The sequence below is a fragment of the Thalassophryne amazonica genome, chromosome 15, assembly GCF_902500255.1.
Source record: "Thalassophryne amazonica chromosome 15, fThaAma1.1, whole genome shotgun sequence".
Classification (NCBI taxonomy): Eukaryota; Metazoa; Chordata; class Actinopteri; order Batrachoidiformes; family Batrachoididae; genus Thalassophryne; species Thalassophryne amazonica.
This window is the reverse complement of record NC_047117.1, coordinates 93222839-93245125: the sequence shown is the minus strand read 5'-3', so window position 1 is coordinate 93245125 and position 22287 is coordinate 93222839. Positions and strand designations below refer to the sequence as shown.

Genomic DNA, 22287 nt, shown 5'->3' with positions numbered 1-22287 from the left:
TCCTCATGGGCATCTCTGTTCAGGATCACAGGCATCTTACCGGCGAGGAGCTGAAGGCTGGTAGAACTTGTACTGGGCCATTATCTTTTCTTCAAGCTTCTCCTTCTGCCTCCTCAAAACATTCAGCTTTTCTCTGAGCGCAAAGAAGACAATCAGAGGAAAATGGACTCAGTGAAGTCAAGATTCTTGGAGTGACGAGTTACTGAGGGAAGAAAAACAAAGTCCTAGCTGAGAGACCTGTGATAAGAAACACCCAGAAATGACTTCTTGTAACCTAAAACAGATGATAACTACGAGACCATCATCTCAGCCTCATACTCCTGAACGGGTTAAAAAAAAAAAAAAAAACCCAGCACGGAGTCCGCACTAACCCACGGCACCACGGGAAAACTGTGATAAACTTACAACTGACACGTTTACAAGGCTTTTATAAAGTACAGCTCAGTGACTGTGACATATGACCTTTTAGCCCAAAGACATGGGCTCTCTTGGGGTCACTATACAAAACATACTAGCAAGTTTGGTGACAATCGTGTCGGTACAACTGAATTATCTCGTTTCACAAAGTGAAATATCACAGGACTAACTGACATGATGTTTACCCCACTGTGGGGGAACCTCTGGAGTTGTCGGGTCTACATCATCATCTCCCAGCTGGACCTGCCTGAGCCACGTCCTAAGGAAGGTGCCTGGAAGCACCCTAATCAGATGCCAAAAGCCCCTCAGTGGGCTCTGCTGTATGTGAAGGTGTCAAACCCCTTTGGATAAGGAGATCCTCGTGTTGTTTCTCAGGTTGAGCCCAGAAACCCTTTGAAGGAAATGGGTTAACATGAATCGTTATTTTGGTCACTACCCAACGTTCATGGACCTGAGGTGAGGGATGGAACAGAGATTGGTAAATCTGACATGTCACCTATGACTCAACAGTTGGCCAGCTGATTGACTGATTGCTTCAACCACCTGTGAGCTCGAGTTTCCACTTTTGCTACTCAGAAACACAAGAATTGGGCATCACTTGGATAGAGGACAAGCTGGCCTGATGCAAACTCTGCCCCAGATGTAAGCTGGGCTTGGCGCTAAACCTACCCCTACCCCTAAGCATAAACCTACACCTACCCCTAACATACTTCTAACCCTAACCCACCCTAACTCAAACCCCAACCGTTTCCCCTAACGAACCCCTTCCCCCTAAGCCTTTCCCCCAACACTAACCTGTGGGTCTGACCCTGTTGCTGGGTTCCAGTGCCAGAAAGCGCCAATTGCAATTTCCCCTAAACATACATCTAACCCTACCCCTAACCTACACCTAACCCTACCCGTAAACATACACCTACCCCTAACATACTTCTAACCCTAACCCAACACCTACCCCTAAACATACTTCCATCACTACCCCTAAACCTACACCTACCCCTAAACCTACACCTAACCCTACCCGTAAACATACACCTACCCCTACCCGTAACCTGGGCTGAGTTGTTACCTTTCACTTGACGCAGCAAACCAATCCTGAGCCAGACTGAGTGATCCTCGAGGACTATGACCGCTCTCTGCACACGCCGCTCCTAACTGTCCCAACACTTTCGTTCAGAACTGATCAGCCACCTACCTGGATGCTGCTTAGTGTGCACATACATATATTGGAGCTCTTCCACGTGAAACCGATCCTTGTTCTCCATTGTCTGCTCCAATAACGTTTGGTTCTGCAGCACCATAGTCTGGATCTGACCAATCAGGTGGTGGTTCTCTTCCTCCAGGTTTCCTTTCAACTGGTTCAGCAGCTGAAGATCACAGAGATAATCACACACACAGCCCAGACAAAATAAAACCCACGGATTCCCAGGCCGAGTCAGTGACGGGCTTGTCCATGCGGTGCAAAGGTCAAAGGTTAAAGTTGCTGTGTCTCAGTACCTCACACTGGTTGGTGAGTGTGGTCAACGTGATGTCCAGCTGCTGATACTCCATTTTGAGTTTTGGAATAATTGGCCTCCAGCCGGGTGTGTTCCAGCTTGGTCCCATTCATCTGGCTCTTCAGGTCTCTGTGGTCCCGCTGTCAGCGCCTCATTGTCCTTCAGAAGCTGTTGGTACATTTGTTCAGCCTTAAAAAAGCGAGGCACAGTGAGGATCGACACATGCCCGTGAAAGATGAATGTGGCAGATATGTGGACTCACCAGTCCTTCTCATCACGGAGCCGGCAAGCATTCAGCCGCTGTGGTCCTGTGCTGTTCTTTCTCCAGCGCCATGGTCACCTGCTCCTCCTTCAGGACCTGCTGCAGGTCCTCCAGCTTGTTCTGCTGCTGCAGGCTGTCGTACCTAGACACAGCCAGCACGTACATGAACATGCTGCTGTGGTGCAGCAGGTAATCCTGCCAGACTCCTGGATCTGGATCCTAATGTTTACTGAGTGTTACCGCTGGTCTCCTTTGGTACCTGTCCTGCAGCGAGCGATGCTCCAGCTCCAGTGAGCGATGCACATTTTTCAGGCAGCCATATTTGCCAATCAGGGCCTCATAATCTGCAGTCTGCCGCTCGTGCAGCACCGTCAACCGCTCGTGATCACGCAACAGCTGCTCGTGCACACCACGCAGATCTTCACGCTCACCTATGGCGCAGTCCCGCTTGTTTTCTGTTGCAGACTGTTGCTGCTGAAGCTGAGCATTCTGGGCCAGGAGAGAGGCACTCTGAGAGATCAGCATGGCTTTTTCCACCTGGACCAAAAAGGGATCCAGTGGAACAGGAATTGACACACACACACACACAGAAACCTGGTATTGGTATCTGGATCTCAGAAGGAGAACATCATGGAACTGTGACAGGAAAATATCTGAGTTCCATTTTTCTACAAGTAGTAGAAGGCATGCATAGACAGTACCCTGTGGCACTGTCACAGCACTCTGTGGTAGTGTAGCAGTACCCTTTTTCACTGTCATAGTACCCCTAGCACTGTCAACCCCACTAAGGTCCTTAGACTGGGTCTCATTAACATAAGATCACTATCCTCAAAATCACTGTTGATTAATGATCTAATCATGGATCATCACTTAGATATGATTGGGCTATGTGAAACCTGGCTTAAACCTACAGCTGTCCTCCCCTTAATGAGGCCTGCCCAACCAGCTATACATTTAGTCACGTCCCTCTGTGATGCGAAGCAAGGGTGGGGTGTGTTGCTCTTATTTATAAATCTAGGTTTAGCTTATTAGCTGTTGGGGATCACAAATATAACTCGTTTGAGCATCTGATTCTCCGCTCTGCTCAGGATATTACACATTGCCAAGGTCAGAAGAATAAAAATCAGCCGTATTACTTTGTCACTGCATATAGGCCTCCTGGCCCATATTCTGAATTCTTAGATGAATTTGGTGCTTTTATCTCTAACTTGTCAACTAGTGCAGCTAACATTCTGATCATTGGTGACTTTAACGTTCATATCAATAAGCCTTCTGATCCCCTCTGCAAATCATTTATGGAAATTGTGGATGCATTAGGATTTCGGCAATGCATTCGGGACTCAACACACATTAGTGGAAATACCCTGGATTTGGTTTTCACATGTGGTATTGCTGTCACGAATATTGACATCATGCCTCTTACATCAGTGGTCTCTGATCACTCACTTATTAAGTTTACAGTTTTGCTGCCATGTTTAGTGGAACAACAACCTTATTTATCACTGCAGCGATGCATCAACTCCTCAACTAAGACTGAACTCGAAGCCAGACTGCCTGATATCTTAACTTCACCTCTGGCAAATACCCAATCAGACAGTCTTGTGGATAGTTTTAAACTCAGTGCTCAAAAGTAACCGCACACAGCAAGTGAAGCTTAATCAGACATTATCGGATATCAAGCACTGTAATACAGGAGTTCCACAAGGCTGTGTGTTGTCACCAATACTTTTTACAATTTATACTTATGACTGCAGGAAAGTACACCCCAATAATTTTATTTTTAAATTTGCAGATGACACAGCAATCGTGAGCCTCTTGCATAAGGACATGGACCCTTTTGTCTACTACAATGAGATTGACACCCTTATTAAGTGGTGTGACAAAAACCATCTGATTTTAAATGTGTCAAAACACAAGAGATGGTTTTTGACCCAAGGCAAGTGATGACACACAAGCCAGTAATCATCTCAGACCAAACTATAAATCAGGTGGCAACAAAAATATTTCAGGGTCCATATCAATAATTTGCTAAACTGGAAATCACACATTGATATTTTGTGCAACAAACTGCAGCAAAGAATGTATTTTTTGAGACGACTGAGGCTTTATGGTGTTAGCAATCAGATTATGCTAATTTTTTACAAAGCTATCTTAGAGAGCCTAATTAGATATGGAATCACTGCCTGGTTTGGTAACCTTACTGTTCAACTTAAAAATAGGTTGTCTAATATGCACAAAACAGCAATGAAAATATAAATAAAAAAATATGAGTCCATTGAGAAGCTGTTTAACCAGTCAGTTATGACGCAGGCAACAAAAATCTGCTCAGACTTCACTCACCCACTTTCCTCAGAGTATGAACTTCTCCCTTCAGGAAGAAGATTTCGTATACCAAAGTGTAAAACAAATCGTCTCAAATTATCAAATCAAATCAATTTTATTTATATAGCGACAAATCACAACAAACAGTTGCCCCAAGGCGCTTTATATTAATTACAGAAAAACCCCAACGGTCAAAACGACCCCCTGTGAGCAAGCACTTGGCGACAGTGGGAAGGAAAACTCCCTATTAACAGGAAGAAACCTCCAGCAGAACTAGGCTCAGGGAGGGGCAGTCTTCTGCTGGGACTGGTTGGGGCTGAGGGGAGAGAATCAGGAAAAAGACATACTGTGGAAGATCATTTGTTCCAGTTTCTATCAAACTGCTAAACAATGCAAGTAACTAGTGCAATAGAACAACGTGCAATAAACTTCAGCACTTTAGCATTTGGCACTTGCTATGCTATGCTGATGATACTCAGTTATACATGCTGATCACTGCTGGTAATGTCATTCACATAAAATCCTTAGAAGATTTCCTTGCATCAGTGATAAGTTGGATGTCTAGAAACTTCCTACTTTTAAACTCTGATAAGACTGAAATGATGGTTCTTGGTCCAGTGAGACATCGGCATCAATGTGACCAGCTAACGCTTAACCTAGGCTCGTGTGTCATACATCACACTGACAAAGTGAGGAACCTTGGGGTAATTTTTGATCCTACATTGTCCTTTGACCTCCACATTAGAAATATTATGAGGACTGCTTTCTTCCACCTGTGAAATATAGCGAAGTTTCGTCCCATTCTGTTTATGGCTGATGCTGAGACCCTGATCCATGCTTTTATCTCTTCTAGATTGGACTATTGCAATGTTCTATTTTCTGGTTTATCACAGTCCAGCCTTTGGGGTCTCCAATTGGTTCAAAATACTGCAGCCAGACTTTTGACACGAAGCAGAAAGTTTGACCACATTACACCCATTTTGGTGTCTCTTCACTGGCTTCCTGTCCCAGTGAGATCAGATTTTAAAGTTCTGTTTCTAATCTATAAAATTGATCATGGACTGACACCTCCCTACCTAGCTGAACTAGTTAAACCTTACGTACCGGCCCGGGCCTTGCGTTCTCAGGGTACAGGACTACTTTGTGTCCCTAGGGTGAATAAGCAGTCTGCAGGTCACAGAGCTTTCTCTTATCGTGCCCCTGTTCTATGGAATGATCTCCCTGCGTTAATAAACCAGTCAGATTCTGTGGAGACTTTCAAGTCCAGACTTAAGACGCACTTATTTTCCCTTTTGTATGACTAGCATACTGGCATGGTACAGTTCTATGCTTTTCACTCGTTTAAATTTATTAGTAAATGGAGCATGCCGTGGCCTCAACTTTACTTAAATCTGGGTCTTTAGTGAAGCTTAGGGCTAGTGGCCGGGGATCAGCTTAGTATTTCTTCTGTTTTTCTTGTTTAATGCTGACAAATTATACTGTATTTCTTGTCTTTCTGATGCCTGATTCTGTTTTTTCTCTGTGTTTAAGGTGCAGCTCCATCCAGAGGTGGGTGTGGTATTTGTGCTGGAGACCCTCCTGTCCTGTGCACCAACAGCATTTCCTGTATATTCATTTTGTAAATTGTTCTTTAATTTATGTTTTGTATCATGGCCCAAGCAGAGGGTCACCCCTTTGAGTCTGGGCTGCTTGAGGTTTCTTCCTCAGAGGGAGTTTTTCCTTACCACTGTTGCTCTGGGGGTTGGTAAGGTTAGACCTTACTTGTGTGAAGCGCCTTGAGGCAACTCTTGTGATTGAAATTGAAAATTACCCTGTGGCACTATCACAGTACCCTGTGGCAGTGTCGTGGTACCCTGTAGCAGTGTCGTGGTACCTGCAAGTTAGCATTGCGTGTCTGCAGCGCCGTGTTGTTCTCCTGCAGCGCACCGGCCTGCCTCTGCAGAACTATGATCTGAGCCTGCTGACTGTCACACCGGTTCTCCAGCTGATCCAGGTGGGCCTGCACAGTCTGACGCTGCGTCACCAGCATTGCATTCTAGATGGGAGAGATCATAGACAGACATGAATCTTTATTATCCCTGAGACGCGTATGTGTGAAAGTATAACAAAGAACCACAAAACAACAACAGGAACTAAAAGTACTGAAGATAAAGTTCTCATTTAATACCAATTTCACTGTTTTTTTTTTGTTTGTTTTTTTTACATGTCAGTGTCTGTGGATTATGTTTGATGTCAAACTCAATTTGTTTTTTCTTGTTATTATAAACATTAAATTTAAGTGAAACTCGCTGACTGTAATCGGACTAATGGATATTCTTGTTTTCCTCTTACATTCCTCTCCACTTTGATGAGGTGGTCTTTGAGCTTCAGCAGTTCCTTGGTGGCTTCTTGGCTCCCATGCAGTAATTCGCTCATGGCCTTGTCTGTCACTCTGTGAGGGGTGGAGCTTGGTGTCATGCACGCCTCCTCCTGCCTCTGCAGCAGAGCCTCATAGCTCAGCTTCACCTGTGAGACATGATTGTCTGCAGCTTGACTTCAAGAGTGAAACTGACACGTCTGGAAGGTGACTTTGATCTGAACTGACTCACCGTCCTGAGCGCCTGGTGCAGCTTCTGGTTCACGCTGACAGATTCCTGCAGATGGGCCTCCAAAGTGACCGTCTTGTCTTTAATCTGAAGAGGACGCTGCAGAGACGATGCCGGCATCTCGAACCTGCTGCTTCAATGAAGAGTTCACTTTGTAACATCTAACATTTGGCACTTTGCGGGGGGGGGGGGGTCTAGATTCAGGCGAAGTAGTGCTGGGGTGGGGGGGGTCCTGGGGCAGACTGCAGCATTGAGGTTAAACTCTTGTCTTGTCAGCTGACCTGATGTCTGCTTCCTGCTGAGGAATGTCCTGATTCAGGACTTTCATCTCCAGATCTTGGACCACTTGCTCCAGGTCACTGTTGCGCTGCTGCGTCTTCAGCTTCTCATCCACCAGCTCCTAATGACAGAAATGTTGATGTTCAGAAGGTGTTGATGTCATCAAATGATATGATTAATGAATATGAATGAATGAGGATGTTATGTTTTGTGGGTGTGTTCAGTATATTTCTTGATTATTCTCAGAGGATATTAAGAACCAGTTGATATTTGGAGGGCCTCAGTGTTCTATGGTTGTCATCACCGTCACCTCTCTGAGAGGAGACAGTGTCTGCTGGTCCACAGCAGCTTGCTTGATCACGTCCCTGTTGCCCTTCTTGAGGACTTTGACCGTCTCAGCCGTGTCCCCTTAAACCGTCCACCTCCTTCAGGAGGGAGCAGATCAGTCTTTCCAGTTCAGTGACTGAGACGTTGCGGCTGTCCAGACCGACCTGCCGAATCTCAGTCCGGAACAGAAGATTTTAGACAAATCAGTAAAAGTCTGTTCTTCTGTCTCCTCCCTTTTTCACTCAGGGTTGCTGGATGTCGTTATGGTCAATATGAACCAGCGACCCAACTGCAGCTGTGCGCTGCTCTGTGTCCACTGGCTCTGGGAGTCTCCTGTAGCATGACTGACTCACACGTGGCTGTTTTCCCCATGTCCATATTTTCCTGAAGGTGATCTGTTTTCCCCCATGTCCGTATCGGCACGGCCAGTGGGCTCCACTGTACGATGTGGGAGGAGTCAGTCAGTCACGCACCGTTTCACTTGTGAGATTGCTTCATTTGTACCTGTCTGATTAGCACCAAATGTGGTATATGTATTACTCATACAGACCCCAAGAATTCTATTGCTTTTGAGGTGTAAATAGTCTAAATTCAAGGTCACTGGTACATATTGTACTTTGTAAAAATTTTGTGGGCGCAGTAACTTCTTTCCTAATTGCCTGATCTTTCATTAAAGTTGGTATGTGTGTTCGGTATATTGACCCAAAGAAGCGCACTGAGTTTGGGCTCAAAAAGATCAAAGGTCACAATCACTGAACTGTGATTTCTGGTCTGACAGGGATTCGAGCAGAGGATCCTCTGGTCTTATATCCTCCACTTTAATGTCTAAATCATCACCTCCAAATCCTTTCTTTCTATGTGAGAGAAACATAAGTAGAAAGTCCCGTGCATAAGCACAGACAGGAGCTGACAGCAGTCAGCACCACAGTTTATGGTCAGCACCATGGATAGCTCCGTGTACAGTATAGACAGCAGCCGCCTACATAAAAAACTCATTTGCGGATCAAAAAGATCAAAGGTCACAATCACTGGACTGTACTTTTTAAAATCCTTCTGCAGAACAGTGTGACATGTCGATGGCAAACTTATCAACATTTGTCCAGGGTGCTGTGGGTCCGTGTGGACTCTGTGCTCGTCATATTTGTGGGTCTCAGCTGCATATTTCATGTACTGTTGATAATTTCACAGAGCTCCTGTTCAGGACAGACCTGAATAACAGCGGGATGTGCTATGTGTGTAGAACATACTTCTGCCTGCCACTAGGACTGCTGATGGGTCTCAGATGGAGATCAGCTGCAGGTTGGTGTTCGAGACCTTTTTTGAACAAAGGGATGTATCGATCACTGATGCTGTAAGTATAGCTGGGTACCTGTTGGTGTAGTAGTTTATTTTCTTTATCCAGTCGTGTCTTTTCTCGCTTCAGATCTGTTGCCTCTTGCTCCAGGTTCTGCTTCACCATCTCCAGTTGGTCCAGGCATCCTGCAGAAATCTGATGCTCCTCCTGGGTGAATTGTAGACTCTGGTTCTCTGTCTCCAGCTCCTGAACCTCTGTTTCCAGTCGTTGGACCTTACGATCTTGCAGGAATAAATAAATGGATGAATGTGTAGTCACACCTAGTTCAACGTATCGATGAGGACTACAAGTTAATGAGATTATTAGAACTTACCAATGTTGGTGAGGCAGGTTTGTAGGTGTTGATTAAAGGAATCCATCACCCTGCACGTGGCCTCCAGCCGCTGTATGTGCTTGCTAGTGTAGTTTGAACATGTGTTGTCATGGCAACAGAAGTGTTCGAGTGACCCAACAAAACCATGTAGACCATTCTGACTGGTTTTCATCATCAGTTCTTTGACATGCTCGCCACTATCCCCATCTTCTCTCCATCTGTTCTCCTGAATACAAAAGCCTGTGAAGTGGAATTCGCTCTCGACCTCTTCCTGCTCCTCTCTGTGGGTTTTCAGGTAATGATCTGAGTAACTATTGAGCATCTGGTTTAAGCCTGTCTTGGATGTGATGGTCCACTCATCAGGTTGTGAGGGTGTGTGGCTAAATGAGGTGTGATGTTGGATTTTCATGGCTCTGAGTTCCTCGATGGTCCTCCTCAGACTCTGGTTCTCCAGCTTCAGCATCTGACTGTAGATCGTCTCACTCACCTCCTCACTCAGACTCTGCTGGCCTTTAGATAAACATGCCGCAGTGAGCATCTTATCTCATTTTTATAACTTTCTTTACTGGGTTTTATAAAATTAGACAGTTGTATTAAAACTTTTATAATAAGTTGTAAAGTGTAGCTTTTCCTGTTCATAAAAGAAAGGAAAAAAGATAAAGGCAACTGACATATTGCTGTATGCACAACAAAAGACAAAAAGAAAAAAAAAACAAACATCAGTGAACAGGTTCTAGATCTAATAGTGACAGATACGAGCAGTCAGAGCAGCCGTATGTGACGCAACTCACCACCAGCACACTGCTGCTGGAAACCACCGATACAGATGCTTCAGTCAGGCATGATCGAGAGATCTGTTTTTTGAACAAGCTGAAAAAAAAAACGAGGCTGATGTTCTCCCAAATTTACTTGAGCAGCCAGATAACAAGAGTCTGATTTTCTCCAGTTTAAGAAAATAGAGGATGTCTGTAATCCAGCAGGAGTGAGCAGGTGGTACTGCTGATTTCCAGGTGGTTACCATTAACCTTCTGGCCAACAAGGTGACAAAAGCAGAGGGAAGGACAGAGGGAGGAAAAGTTGAAACAGGTCTGAAAACTGAGGGAGAACTTTCTTTTTGACAGCGCAGTTAAAGATCCATTAAGCAGAGATCAACATTCAAAATCTTCCCGGATTCGGGTCAACAAGGGGACGAAGTTAGCTTTGCAGAGGACTTCAAATTTGTGTGTGACTTGAACTCCAAGATATGGAAAGCTATTGTGGGCAACTTTAAAAGGGAAATTGTGTAGAGTGTAATTTTTGGCAGCTGAGTTGATGGGAAATATCTCACTGTTGTTTAAGTTCAATTTCTATCCAAATATCTGACCAAATTCTTGAAGTGTGGCAAGAGCAGCAGGGACTGAGACAGGCAGGTTGGAGACGTATAACAGAAGGTCATCTGCATAAAAGGACACCTTAAGCTCTACACTGATGCCTGTAACACGAGAATTAGATCAGAGGGCTACTGAGAGAGGTTCAGTAGCAATTGCAAACAATACAGGTCTTAAAGGATGGCCTTGTCTCATACAGTGATAAAGACAAAAGTATTCTGATGGGAAGTTATTTGTTCCAAGCTTTGTTCTGGAGCAGTGAGCATTTTAAAACTGTTTTAACCCACAGAGTGGTCTGTGCCAGCTGAAGCTGTAAACATGAATGAAGCTGATGATTCAGAAAAAGCTGCGACATCAGAACTCCACCTGAACTCTGACAAACACTGACTCAGTTCCACTCTGGCTTGTCACTGATGAACCACTTTAACCCTGAGATAAAGAAAACAAGACCTTTAATAATATGCACTCCTTTACATCTGACCAGATTAATCATTTGGACTGAAATGTGTGTTCCTGTACAGTAGTGTTCAGAATAATAGTAGTGCTATGTGACTAAGAAGATGAATCTAGGTTTTGAGTATATTTCTTATTGTTACATGGGAAACAAGGTACCAGTAGATTCAGTAGATTCTCACAAATCCAACAAGACCAAGCATTCATGATATGCACACTCTTAAGGCTATGAAATTGGGCTATTAGTAAAAAAAAAAAGTAGAAAAGGGGGTGTTCACAATAATAGTAGCATCTGCTGTTGATGCTACAAACTCAAAACTATTATGTTCAAACTGCTTTTTTTTTTTTTTAGCAATCCTGTGAATCACTAAACTAGTATTTAGTTGTATAACCACAGTTTTTCATGATTTCTTCACATCTGCGAGGCATTAATTTTGTTGGTTTGGAACCAAGATTTTGCTGGTTTACTAGTGTGCTTGGGGTCATTGTCTTGTTGAAACACCCATTTCAAGGGCATGTCCTCTTCAGCATAAGGCAACATGACCTCTTCAAGTATTTTGACATATCCAAACTGATCCATGATACCTGGTATGCGATATATAGGCCCAACACCATAGTAGGAGAAACATGCCCATATCATGATGCTTGCACCACCATGCTTCACTGTGAACTGTTTTTTGAATTCAGAGTTTGGGGGTCGTCTCACAAACTGTCTGCGGCCCTTGGACCCAAAAAGATCAATTTTACTCTCATCAGTCCACAAAATATTCCTCCATTTCTCTTTAGGCCAGTTGATGTGTTCTTTGGCAAATTGTAACCTCTTCTGCACATGTCTTTTATTTAACAGAGGGACTTTGTGGGGGATTTTTGCAAATAAATTAGCTTCACACAGGCGTCTTCTAACTGTCACAGCACTTACAGGTAATTCCAGACTGTCTTTGATCATCCTGGAGCTGATCAATGGGTGAGCCTTTGCCATTCTGGTTATTCTTCTATCCATTTTGATGGTTGTTTTCCATTTTCTTCCACGCGTCTGTTTTTTTTTTTTTTTTTTCCATTTTAAAGCATTGGAGATCATTGTAGATGAACAGCCTATAATTTTTTGCACCTGCGTATAAGTTTTCCCCTCTCCAATCAACTTTTTAATCAAACTACGCTGTTCTTCTGAACAATGTCTTGAACGTCCCATTTTCCTCAGGCTTTCAAAGAGAAAAGCATGTTCAACAGGTGCTGGCTTCATCCTTAAATAGCAGACACCTGATTCACACCTGTTTGTTCCACAAAATTGACGAACTCACTGACAATACCACACTACTATTATTGTGAACACCCCCTTTTCTACTTTTTTTTTTTTTCTAATAGCCCAATTTCATAGCCTTAAGAGTGTGCATATCATGAATGCTTGGTCTTGTTGGATTTGTGAGAATCTACTGAATCTACTGGTACCTTGTTTCCCATGTAACAATAAGAAATATACTCAAAACCTGGATTAATCTTTTTAGTCACATAGCACTACTATTATTCTGAACACTACTGTATATGTTACAGTCATTGAGCTGATTCTAACAAAATGCTAAAATGTTCATGGAGGTAACGATGACTGCATTTGTTTCTGTGTGTGTGCAGTGTTTGATGTGTGACTAAAGTTAATGACCGATTTACTAATGGTGCACACAGAGTACTGAGTCTTTCAAATGCACAAAATATCATCCATTGGGCACATTTGCTTTCATACTTATGCAGTTTGGGGTGTGCCCACTCGAGTGCACAAAACTGTGGGTGTCAAACATGCATATAAGTGAAGTTTGCAACACAACATAATTTGTGAAGACTAGAAGCAGTTTCATGGGCTGAGAGTGCATCTGTAATTTAGCACATTTGAAACCTTACTGCTAGCTTACCCAGTGTTGTGTGAGCAATGTAGATGCACATAAATCAATTCAAAGTCATTCCACATGAGCTGTTTGGGTATGCATTTCTTTACTTTCACTCTATAACCTTCTTGAACACAGAAAAAAAAAAAAAACACAATTAAACATTAATTTATAATGGCCTATTTTTAATTACATTTTCCACTACCTTAATAAAATTAAATATGACATTTACGTAAACAGACTGTGCTTTTCTTACACACACAGCACTGCCAAGGTGCTCAACTGCACACTGGAAGCAGCTTGGGGATTAATGACTTTGCCCAAGGACCTTTAGTGATTTCTGGTCTGACAGGGATTCGAGCAGAGGGTCCTCTGGTCTTATATCCTCCACTTTAATGTCTAAATCATCACCTCCAAATCCTTTCTTTCTATGTGAGAGAAACTGTAGAAGAATTTTTAGGTCCTTATTTGAACTATGATGAACTATCAAGTGTCCTGATCTGAACTGTATGTCCTCTGGTTGAACTAGCAGGTGTTCAACCAAAAAAAAGGGGCTCTATTAGTCATTCAGTCTGTCAGGGGCTTTCCAAGGCCTCTTAGGTGCTTTCCCGCAGGCCACGTGCGAGGGGCCTCGGGCCAGCTGCACCTGTGGCTGAGGCCACGTGCGGGGGGCCTCAGGCCAGCTGCACCTGTGGCTGAGGCCACGTGCGGGGGGCCTCAGGCCAGCTGCACCTGTGGCTGAAGGTCTTTTAAAAAAAATCAGTTGTAAATCCTTCACGTTTTAATGGGAGCGTTTGTCACATTGAAATAATGGCCTAACACCTGCTTAGGGTTCACTAGAGGACGCTTCCAATAGAAAACCATGTCTTGGGAATGAAATAAATAAAAAAGTCGAAGGAGGAGCGATGCCCGCGGGTCTCCAATAAATAGATGAGCGCGGTTGTCACATATTCAGTCTCTCTAGAGGACTCAGTTTGTCTAAGCTCTGTGTCGAAGGCTTAAATAAACTTAAAAACTCTGTGCATTTTATCTTGCTTAAGGCTGAATTATTCTAAAGTGTTGTGTCCTTTTCTAGCATATCACTTGCAATTAGTTTGTGTTATCTAAAAGACGACATCCCGAGAAGACTAAAGACGAACCACGACAGAATTTGGCGAGCCAGCTTCAGGAGGGTCCAGGGGCATTCCGGCAGCCTGGGGCAGTCCAGCTCATCCCTCCAGACCGTAAATAACAGTGATCACGACTAAAAGGTAAGCAGAAACCTTTTGTAACTTCTGCACGATCTGGAGGAGTGAGTCGGGATTTCTGCCCAAGTTGACAGGTGATATTTTTTAATTGCCTCTACCCAAAAGAACCTGGACTAAGAAAATTGATAAGAGACTAAAAAAGATAAGATTGAAAATTATCAGGCCTTGTAGATAAAATGTTCAGAAGGTGTGTGTGTTCCCGGGAAAAAGAATGTCAGTGTGAGTGAAAGGTCAGGAATGTTCATGAACTCTGGTGCGGAAAAGAGTGCATGGAGAACTAACCTGGATGCTTGGGGAATAATTGGTGTTGAAATGCGTTACTAATGTGCCGGCTGATAGCATGCGCTGTAGGGGTTAGTTTAGGGGAGTATACTGACAAATAGGTACAAGATAATACGAGGTTATTTAAAGAAAAGAGACGGAAGTAAAATAAGTGAGAAAAAAGAGTTTAACAAGAGAATACGTGCAGAGAAAGCATAAGATAAGCGCCTGAGGGGGCGCAGTAGAAATACCGTATGTGATAAAGAGATTTAAAGAGAAAAGTGCAAAGTAGCACAGCTGACAGTAAGTAAAAGAGCTCAATAAAGGACGTCATTTTTTAAGAAAAGAGAAAAACTATAAAAAAAAATAGAGTTAGTGCAGAATACATGAGAATTAATGAAGCAGAAAATAGTGCAGTAAGGCACCAAATACACGCTTGTGCGGTGTGGGAGAAGAATAAGTAATTAAGTACACAGTAATATGAGTTTTTTATAAGAAAAGAAAAAGAGAATATTTTCAGTGCAAAGGCACATTAAGCTCACGAGGAGCTCAGTAAGTGGGGAAAAAAGTAGAAGAAAGTGCAGAAAGGCACAGGATACGCACGCGAGGCGCGGTAAGGCGTAGAAGTAAATGAAATATTGTATGCTCAGAGAAGAGCTTGTGAAAAATAATATATTAAGCACAGGATACGCACGCGAGGCGCGGTAAGGCGTAGAAGTAAATGAAATATTGTACGCTCAAAGAGTAGCTTGTTAAGAAAAAAATAAATAAATAATATATGAGTTGCTGGCAGCGCCGGAGAGCTGTCTAACGTGAATAAGAGATACATACTTAAACAGAACACATTGGTGTTAAGTGAATAAAAAGGTTGTTTAAAGCCGCGGAGTAAAGGGTGGCAGAAGTCTAGATAGAGATATATAGAAAGTTGTTTTTAATAATTTTTGTGTATAAAGCTTTTGAAGATTGGTGTGTGGGAGAGCGGAGAGTAAGCGGAGAGTTACAGGCAAAGCTGTGAGGGCTTGCAGGCTGGCTGACATACAAGATTAATGTAAAGAGTACGAGAAGGAGGAGGCGTTTAGACCCAACAGGAGGACTTGGGAGGTGCATGACAGGCAGAGAGGAAAGTGTGAAACAGAGACAGTGAAGAAAAAGACAGGAGAAGAGACTGCTATGTAAATACAGAGAAGGTAGATATTATTTCAAAGAAAGAAAACTAATAAACAAACATAGCAGAAAAAGAGAGAAGCGAAAAAGAGAAGTGGAAAGTGAAAAAACTAGAAGGAAAAATAGAAAGTCGGGAGCAAAGACATTAGGAAGTGTTAGGGTTGTAAGAGGAGTAAAGAAATAAAGTTGGTTATAAATCAAGAGTTAAAGCTTAGATTATAGTGAAAAAGCTGACAGACTGATCAATGCTTGGGACAGTCATTGATGGGAGACTTAAGTGATGATGAAATAATACTCCCAGAACATTACTTGACTGACGGAGACATCGAAACCCAGGGAATCAGGACACATTTTTGGCTGGAAAGGACCTATTTTGACAGTGTAGGAGCAGAACATTGGCAGGACGAACAAGAGATCAATCAGAAATTATGGCAGATTACTAAGGTAATCAATCTGAAGCAAAAGAAAGAACAATTCCCTCTAATTAATTGGGAGCTGCTGATAAGACGTCTGTGGCATCAGGGTTTAACCCCGTGGCTGGAGCTGCTTTGTGCTGATCCTAATAAAGAAATTAGCATACCATTAAATCATTTAATAACACTGCCAACCGATCCAGGTGAAGAACTGTTTCCTAGGTTGACTCTGACTGTGGTCCCAAGGAAGGTTCGGTGGGAAACAGGTAAATTTTCATATTTAGTTAAAGAAAAAGAAGACGGGCATAACAGTTGGAAATTTAATCCTTTTAAGGGTTTAAAATACAAAACAGGTGTTACAGCCGGCAAGTTATTGGTCTGGATCAGGACAGCCCCTGAGGGACTACCAGAACACCATAGAAACATCTCATATAGCGTTTGTCAGGGTTACATGGGTAACTCTCAAGGTCAAGGTCGGGAAAGTACCCCGCTAGACTTAGTACTAAGAAAATATCCAGGAAAACGCACTAAGGCCAACCAATGTATGAGAAAGTGGCACAAAAGGTCACATGGGGGCAGGCAATGGCCTTTGGAGGGATCATTTGATCCGGTGATGTGTGAAGCAGTTGCGGTAGAAATACAGAAAAAAGAAATTAAAGATCAGCAGAAGAACGTAAATAACAACAAAAAACGCACTGAAGAAAAAGAAGTTTTGGCCTTGTTCAAGCAGGAAGCACAGAGGCTACAGCAGAAAAGAGAAAAAATGACAGAGGAAAGATCCAAGACACTAAAGCCAGTGCACCGAGCTGGGAAGCAGAGCCACCCCCATATAAACGTCATGATATGGGAAGGACAGCTGGACAATTTGTATTAGGAACTCGTGAAGAGGACCAAGGCATGGATGTGGAGGGCAAATTCACACTGACACTAAAAGCTCGAGAGCCACAAGGAGACAGGTCCTCAGTCTGTCAAATGGATCATACAAGGTCTCCAAGTCCGAAAGTAAGTGGTCGCTCACCACGACCAGCAGGGGGGGCCACAAATAACAGTGACACGGAGGCAGATGAGGATAAAGAGAGAGACCTGAAGGCTCCGCCTGCACATCGAGGTCCACTGAAAACCGTCCCCTCCCACCATAAGTCAGCCGACTGGACCTTCACAGGCTATAGAGGCTCCGAAGAGTGGCACAAGAGCTTCTGTGACACACTGGATCTGGCCAGAAGAGATAATGAAGAACTAGCTGAGCAGCTTCGGCTAGCGAAGGAAAGAATACAAAGACATAGGGATGCCGAGGAAAGAAGAATATTACAACAATCGACGCCCAATCAAGGGAATCACATTATAGAGCCACCCACCCGAAAAATTTCTGGTGAGATCGTCATTGAGAGTGCAAAAGAGGCCCGACTCAGGCAAAGACAACAATGTGTAGCCAAAGACATAGCGGCTTTAGAACAGGATATAACCAACTGGATAGACTGCCTGGAACCAGTCAGTCGCACTCGATCTGGAAGACAGTATGGAGCCCCCACAGAAGAAGAGGAGGACGAAGACCTCATATGCCCACTGGTGGTCAGGAATGGTCATCATGTGTATACCCCATGGAGCTGGACAGACATGGTGGGGCTGGCCAACAGGCTGCCAGACATCACCCAAGGAGCTGGAAGATGGATAACTGCCTTAGAAGAAGGCACTGCAGGGGTAACCTTGTCTTTAGGTGACATAAAAGCCTTGCTAATGCATGTAATGGGAAAACATGACACTGAAGAATTAGCAGGAAAGGTTGGACTAACACAGATGATGGGCACTAATCAACATGATGAAGTCCCCTTTAATCGCTATAGAAACTCCATGTGGGAAGGACTGAGAAGAAAGTACCCTGAGGTCTTGGATCCCTCTAAATTGGATGATGAGGAGTGGACACCTGAAGAGTGCCCAAAGAAGTTCCTGCACCGATTCCAGAAGAGATGGGCGGAGGAAACAGGAAATGCATGGAACCATTCTCCAGCAACTGAAATCCTGTTTAAAATAACTGTAAAAAAGGCTCTACCAGATGAGGTTCAGAAAGCCCTAGATGGAGTCGTGGGACTATCAAAAATGAATTGGGCTTTATACTCTGAGCATATTTGTCACCATCTTGAAATCTACAAGAAAGAAAAACAAAAAGAAGAAGATGCAGCAAAATCCCTGACGAAAAAATTGGTGCAGATGCAGTTGGGAGAGCTAACCAAAGTCAAGAAAGAAAAAACAAAGACCCAGGCACCAATGATGACCCCTGTTCCTTCTGAGCCGGCAAGCACAGGCCCTACGGCAAACACTGCTGCCACCATACAGGCACCTGTGGTAACAGCCACACAGAGCCCCCAAGGAGCAGCAGGAAGCACTCCTACAGGAGAAGTCTCAGCACCAGTGGAGCATCACTATCACTACCATAGCACTGGCACACCCGGGAATGGACCCACCTACAGTCATGGGTGGAGAGGAGAGTCACGGAACTTTCAAGGTCAAAGAGGAGGGTGGCGAAGAGGATCTCGCCAACCTTCATTTGGAAGCAGATTCCAGAACTCAGCTCCCAGGAACAGTCAAGCGGGACCGCCTATGGGATCAACACCCCCAATAGGGGATCAACCCTCTGAGCGTTGGAGCTGTGGACAACCTGGACATCGAATGAGAAATTGTCCGGCCCGCCTTGGGTTGGACCCTCTGCCTATTGGCAATAGGGGGGCCTAGAGAAGACAGAGGGGGAAACGGTGGCATTGGCTATTTCGATGATACCTAAGGAAGAGCCAACCGTCACCGTTAATATACAAAACAGAGATTTCCCTTTCATGGTGGATACAGGGGCAACATACTCTTGCATAGGGAAAATGGGCGCTCATCTCCCCCTCTCTGGGTCTGTAATTAAGACCATCGGCTTCTCTGGGAAAACTCAAATAATACCTTTTACACGCCCACTTCCTGTAACGATTGCAGGAAAAACAATTGAAGCACCCCTGTTATACTCACAAAATACACCTGTGAATTTGCTGGGAAGAGACATTTTATGTAAGCTACAAACCCAGATAGTGTGTACCCATCAAGGACTGCAAATACACTTTCCTGACGAAGCACTCGCCAACATTATGGTGCTTATGGACATGGAAAACAAGGTCCGACCTGTGCAACCCATGGTATACTGGCTGAAGTTACAACCAGAAAATTCAAATCTCCAACTGGAATGGGAAAAATGGAAGCCCTGGGCAGAACAACACTATGCAGCAGTATATACACCTAGTTTACCTTTACATGTCACCCTGATGTTCGATGCCAAACAAGAACAGGCTGACTATGCATGCTGCTGGGATGCATTGATGAATCAACGGCTGTTTCACATAACCACCACAGAAATTTATTTAGGCCCCCAAGGGGCCGCAGCTTCTGTCAAGCTAACTTCAGCTGAACAACAATGGTATCAAGTGCCGAATGCCACGCCTCATGTGACCCTTTTAGTCTCAGAAAAGTACGAATCCCATGACCTAGGTCCAATGGTAAAGACAGCCTCAGAAGTTGAAGAATGGCAAAACATGGAAAGTCCACAAGTACATCTGTCAAAAGACCAGCAGTTTATACGAATTAATTTAAAAGTAAATGATGAGGCTATAGCTCAAAAAGTGGAGCTCAATCCTAGACCAGAGGGACAGATGGTGTTATCGGCCCAACAAGAGAAATTGTTAGAGCAAATACCACCAGTGGTGTGGTCCAAAAGCAAAACAGATGTAGGACTAGTAAAAACAGCCTTACCAGTAAAAATAAAAGTAAAACCGGGAGCAAAACTGCCTCACCAAAGGCAGCATCCATTAAAACCTCAGGCTATTGAAGGCATAAAACCAGTAATTAAGGGACTAATGGCAGCTGGAGTTTTAATAAAAACTGCAAGCCCATGCAATACTCCTATCTACCCTATCCCTAAAAACAATACCAAAGAGTATCGGCTGGTACATGATCTGCGTCCTATCAATGCAATAATAGAAATGGATGCACCTATAGTACCTGATCCGCATACTATACTATCAAGCATCCCTGCTGGAGCAAAATGGTACACGGTAATCGATCTGTGTTCAGCCTATTTCAGTGTGCCTGTGCACCCAGACTCACAACATTTGTTTGCATTCACATTTCTGGGACAACAGCTAACGTATACACGGCTACCTCAGGGACTGAACCTGTCCCCAGCCATCTTTAACAAAGTCCTGGCTGAAGATTTACAACACCTTGACATACCCAGTACATTGGTGCAATATATGGATGATCTCCTTATTGCATCAGAGACTCAAGAACAGTGTGAAAAAGATTCATTAATTGTATTGCATGCATTGGAAGATGGAGGTCATAAAGTAAGTAAGGACAAATTGCAGTTCTGCAAACAACAAGTAGAATACTTGGGAAGACAGTTGTGTGGGACCACGCGATGTATAGCCCCAAGCCAAGTGGAGGCTATAATCAAGGCTCCCAAACCCCAAACAGTGGGACAGATGCTTTCATTCCTTGGGATGGCAGGGTACAGTCGGCCGTGGATTTGTGATTATGCTATAAAAACTGCACCTTTGCGTGCCATGATTAGAGCAGTGGGGCAAACAAGCAATGCAGCTCTCCTCGTCTGGACAGATGAGGCAACGGGAGCTTTTGAGGCCCTGAAAACAGACATGCAATCTGCTCCCACGTTAGGTAACCCAGATTATGGGAAACCTTTCCATTTGTATGTTACTGAAAAAGCTGGATATGCTTGTGCTGTACTAATGCAGGAAACAAATGAAGGAAAACAACCATTGGCCTATTATAGTACAAAGCTTGACAACATTGAAACAGGATTGCCACCATGCTATCAGGGTCTAGCAGCAGCTGCCTTTGCATTTCAAAAAGCATCATCCATAATCATGGGACATGCAGTAACGTTGTACACGTCGCATCAGTTACATGCCCTGCTAACCAGTCAACGTTTTGTCTTAACACAAGCTAGACGCACTGGATATGAAGTTGTGTTGTCCGCTCCAGAAATAATACAACGTTGTCACACGGTGAATCCCGCCACCAAATTGACCACACCGTTAGATGGTACTCCACATAACTGTGTGGCAGAGACAGAGAAATTTTTGAGAGCCAGAGAACATTTGTATAATCACGCCATAGATGCAGATCTAACCCTGTTCGTGGACGGCTCATGCTTTCGGGATGCCGCGGGATTGCATGCAGGTATGGGGATTGTTAAACTAAACACGGATGGCGAGACCTTTGAATTACTGGAGTCCCAAGGAATTGATCAGCCTTGTTCAGCCCAACTGGCAGAAATCAAAGCCTTAACTATGGCTTGCCAGATAGCTAAAGATCAACGTGTTAATATCTACACAGACTCAGCCTACGCTTATGGCGTATGTCATGTACATGCAAACATTTGGAAACAAAGGGGATTCCTGAGAGCAGATGGCACCCCTGTCACTCATGGAGAAGCGATTTCCCAACTGTTACATGCTCTCCAATTACCGTCTGAGGTAGCCATCATTAAATGTGCAGGTCATCAAAAGAATAATAACATCATAGCTCAAGGTAACAACCTAGCAGATGACGCAGCTCGCAAAGGAGCACAAGGAGAAAATATGTTTCCCCTGCTAACCATCCAAGATTGTGCCCCACTGGTTTCACTTGATGCACTGATAGTGGCTCAAAGTAGGGCCAGTGGAGAAGAAAAACGAATGTGGGTTAAACGAGGCGCTATTGAGACATACAGTCAGGGGCCAGCGGACAAGCTGTGGCGCAGTAGTCATGGACATTTTGTGTTACCCACCAATTTATTACGACATGCAATCATTTGGGCCCACGGACCCGATCATTGTTCGCGAGTCCAAATTATGAACAAACTAAAAGCTGTCTGGTGGTCACCATATATGGCAGCTACAGTGGACCGTTTGTTGAATGAGTGTGAGGTATGTGCACAGTACAATGTCCGGAAATCATTCACAGCCCCTTTAGCCCACATTCCGGTCCCTGATGGGCCATTCAGACATCTTATGATGGATTTCATAGACATGGGAGCTGAAAATCGAGTTAAACGAATGAGATATGTTTTGGTAGTGATATGCAGATTCAGCCGATGGATTGAGGCAGTAGCCTCTGCAAATCAAGACC

General features: G+C 43.9%; 1 protein-coding gene across 1 annotated transcript in view; it reads right to left on the bottom strand.

Annotated features, from left to right (window-relative positions):
* Window positions 1-22287, bottom strand: part of ccdc88aa (coiled-coil domain containing 88Aa) — an 82401-nt gene that overhangs the window by 10881 nt on the left and 49233 nt on the right. Inside the window, 14 exon segments of the mRNA XM_034188449.1 lie at window positions 41-133; window positions 1636-1781; window positions 1912-1974; window positions 1976-2047; window positions 2049-2099; window positions 2169-2198; window positions 2200-2314; window positions 2432-2709; window positions 6368-6529; window positions 6826-6999; window positions 7083-7209; window positions 7361-7479; window positions 9055-9260; window positions 9353-9862. Coding sequence (XP_034044340.1) covers window positions 41-133; window positions 1636-1781; window positions 1912-1974; window positions 1976-2047; window positions 2049-2099; window positions 2169-2198; window positions 2200-2314; window positions 2432-2709; window positions 6368-6529; window positions 6826-6999; window positions 7083-7209; window positions 7361-7479; window positions 9055-9260; window positions 9353-9862 — 2146 coding nt within the window.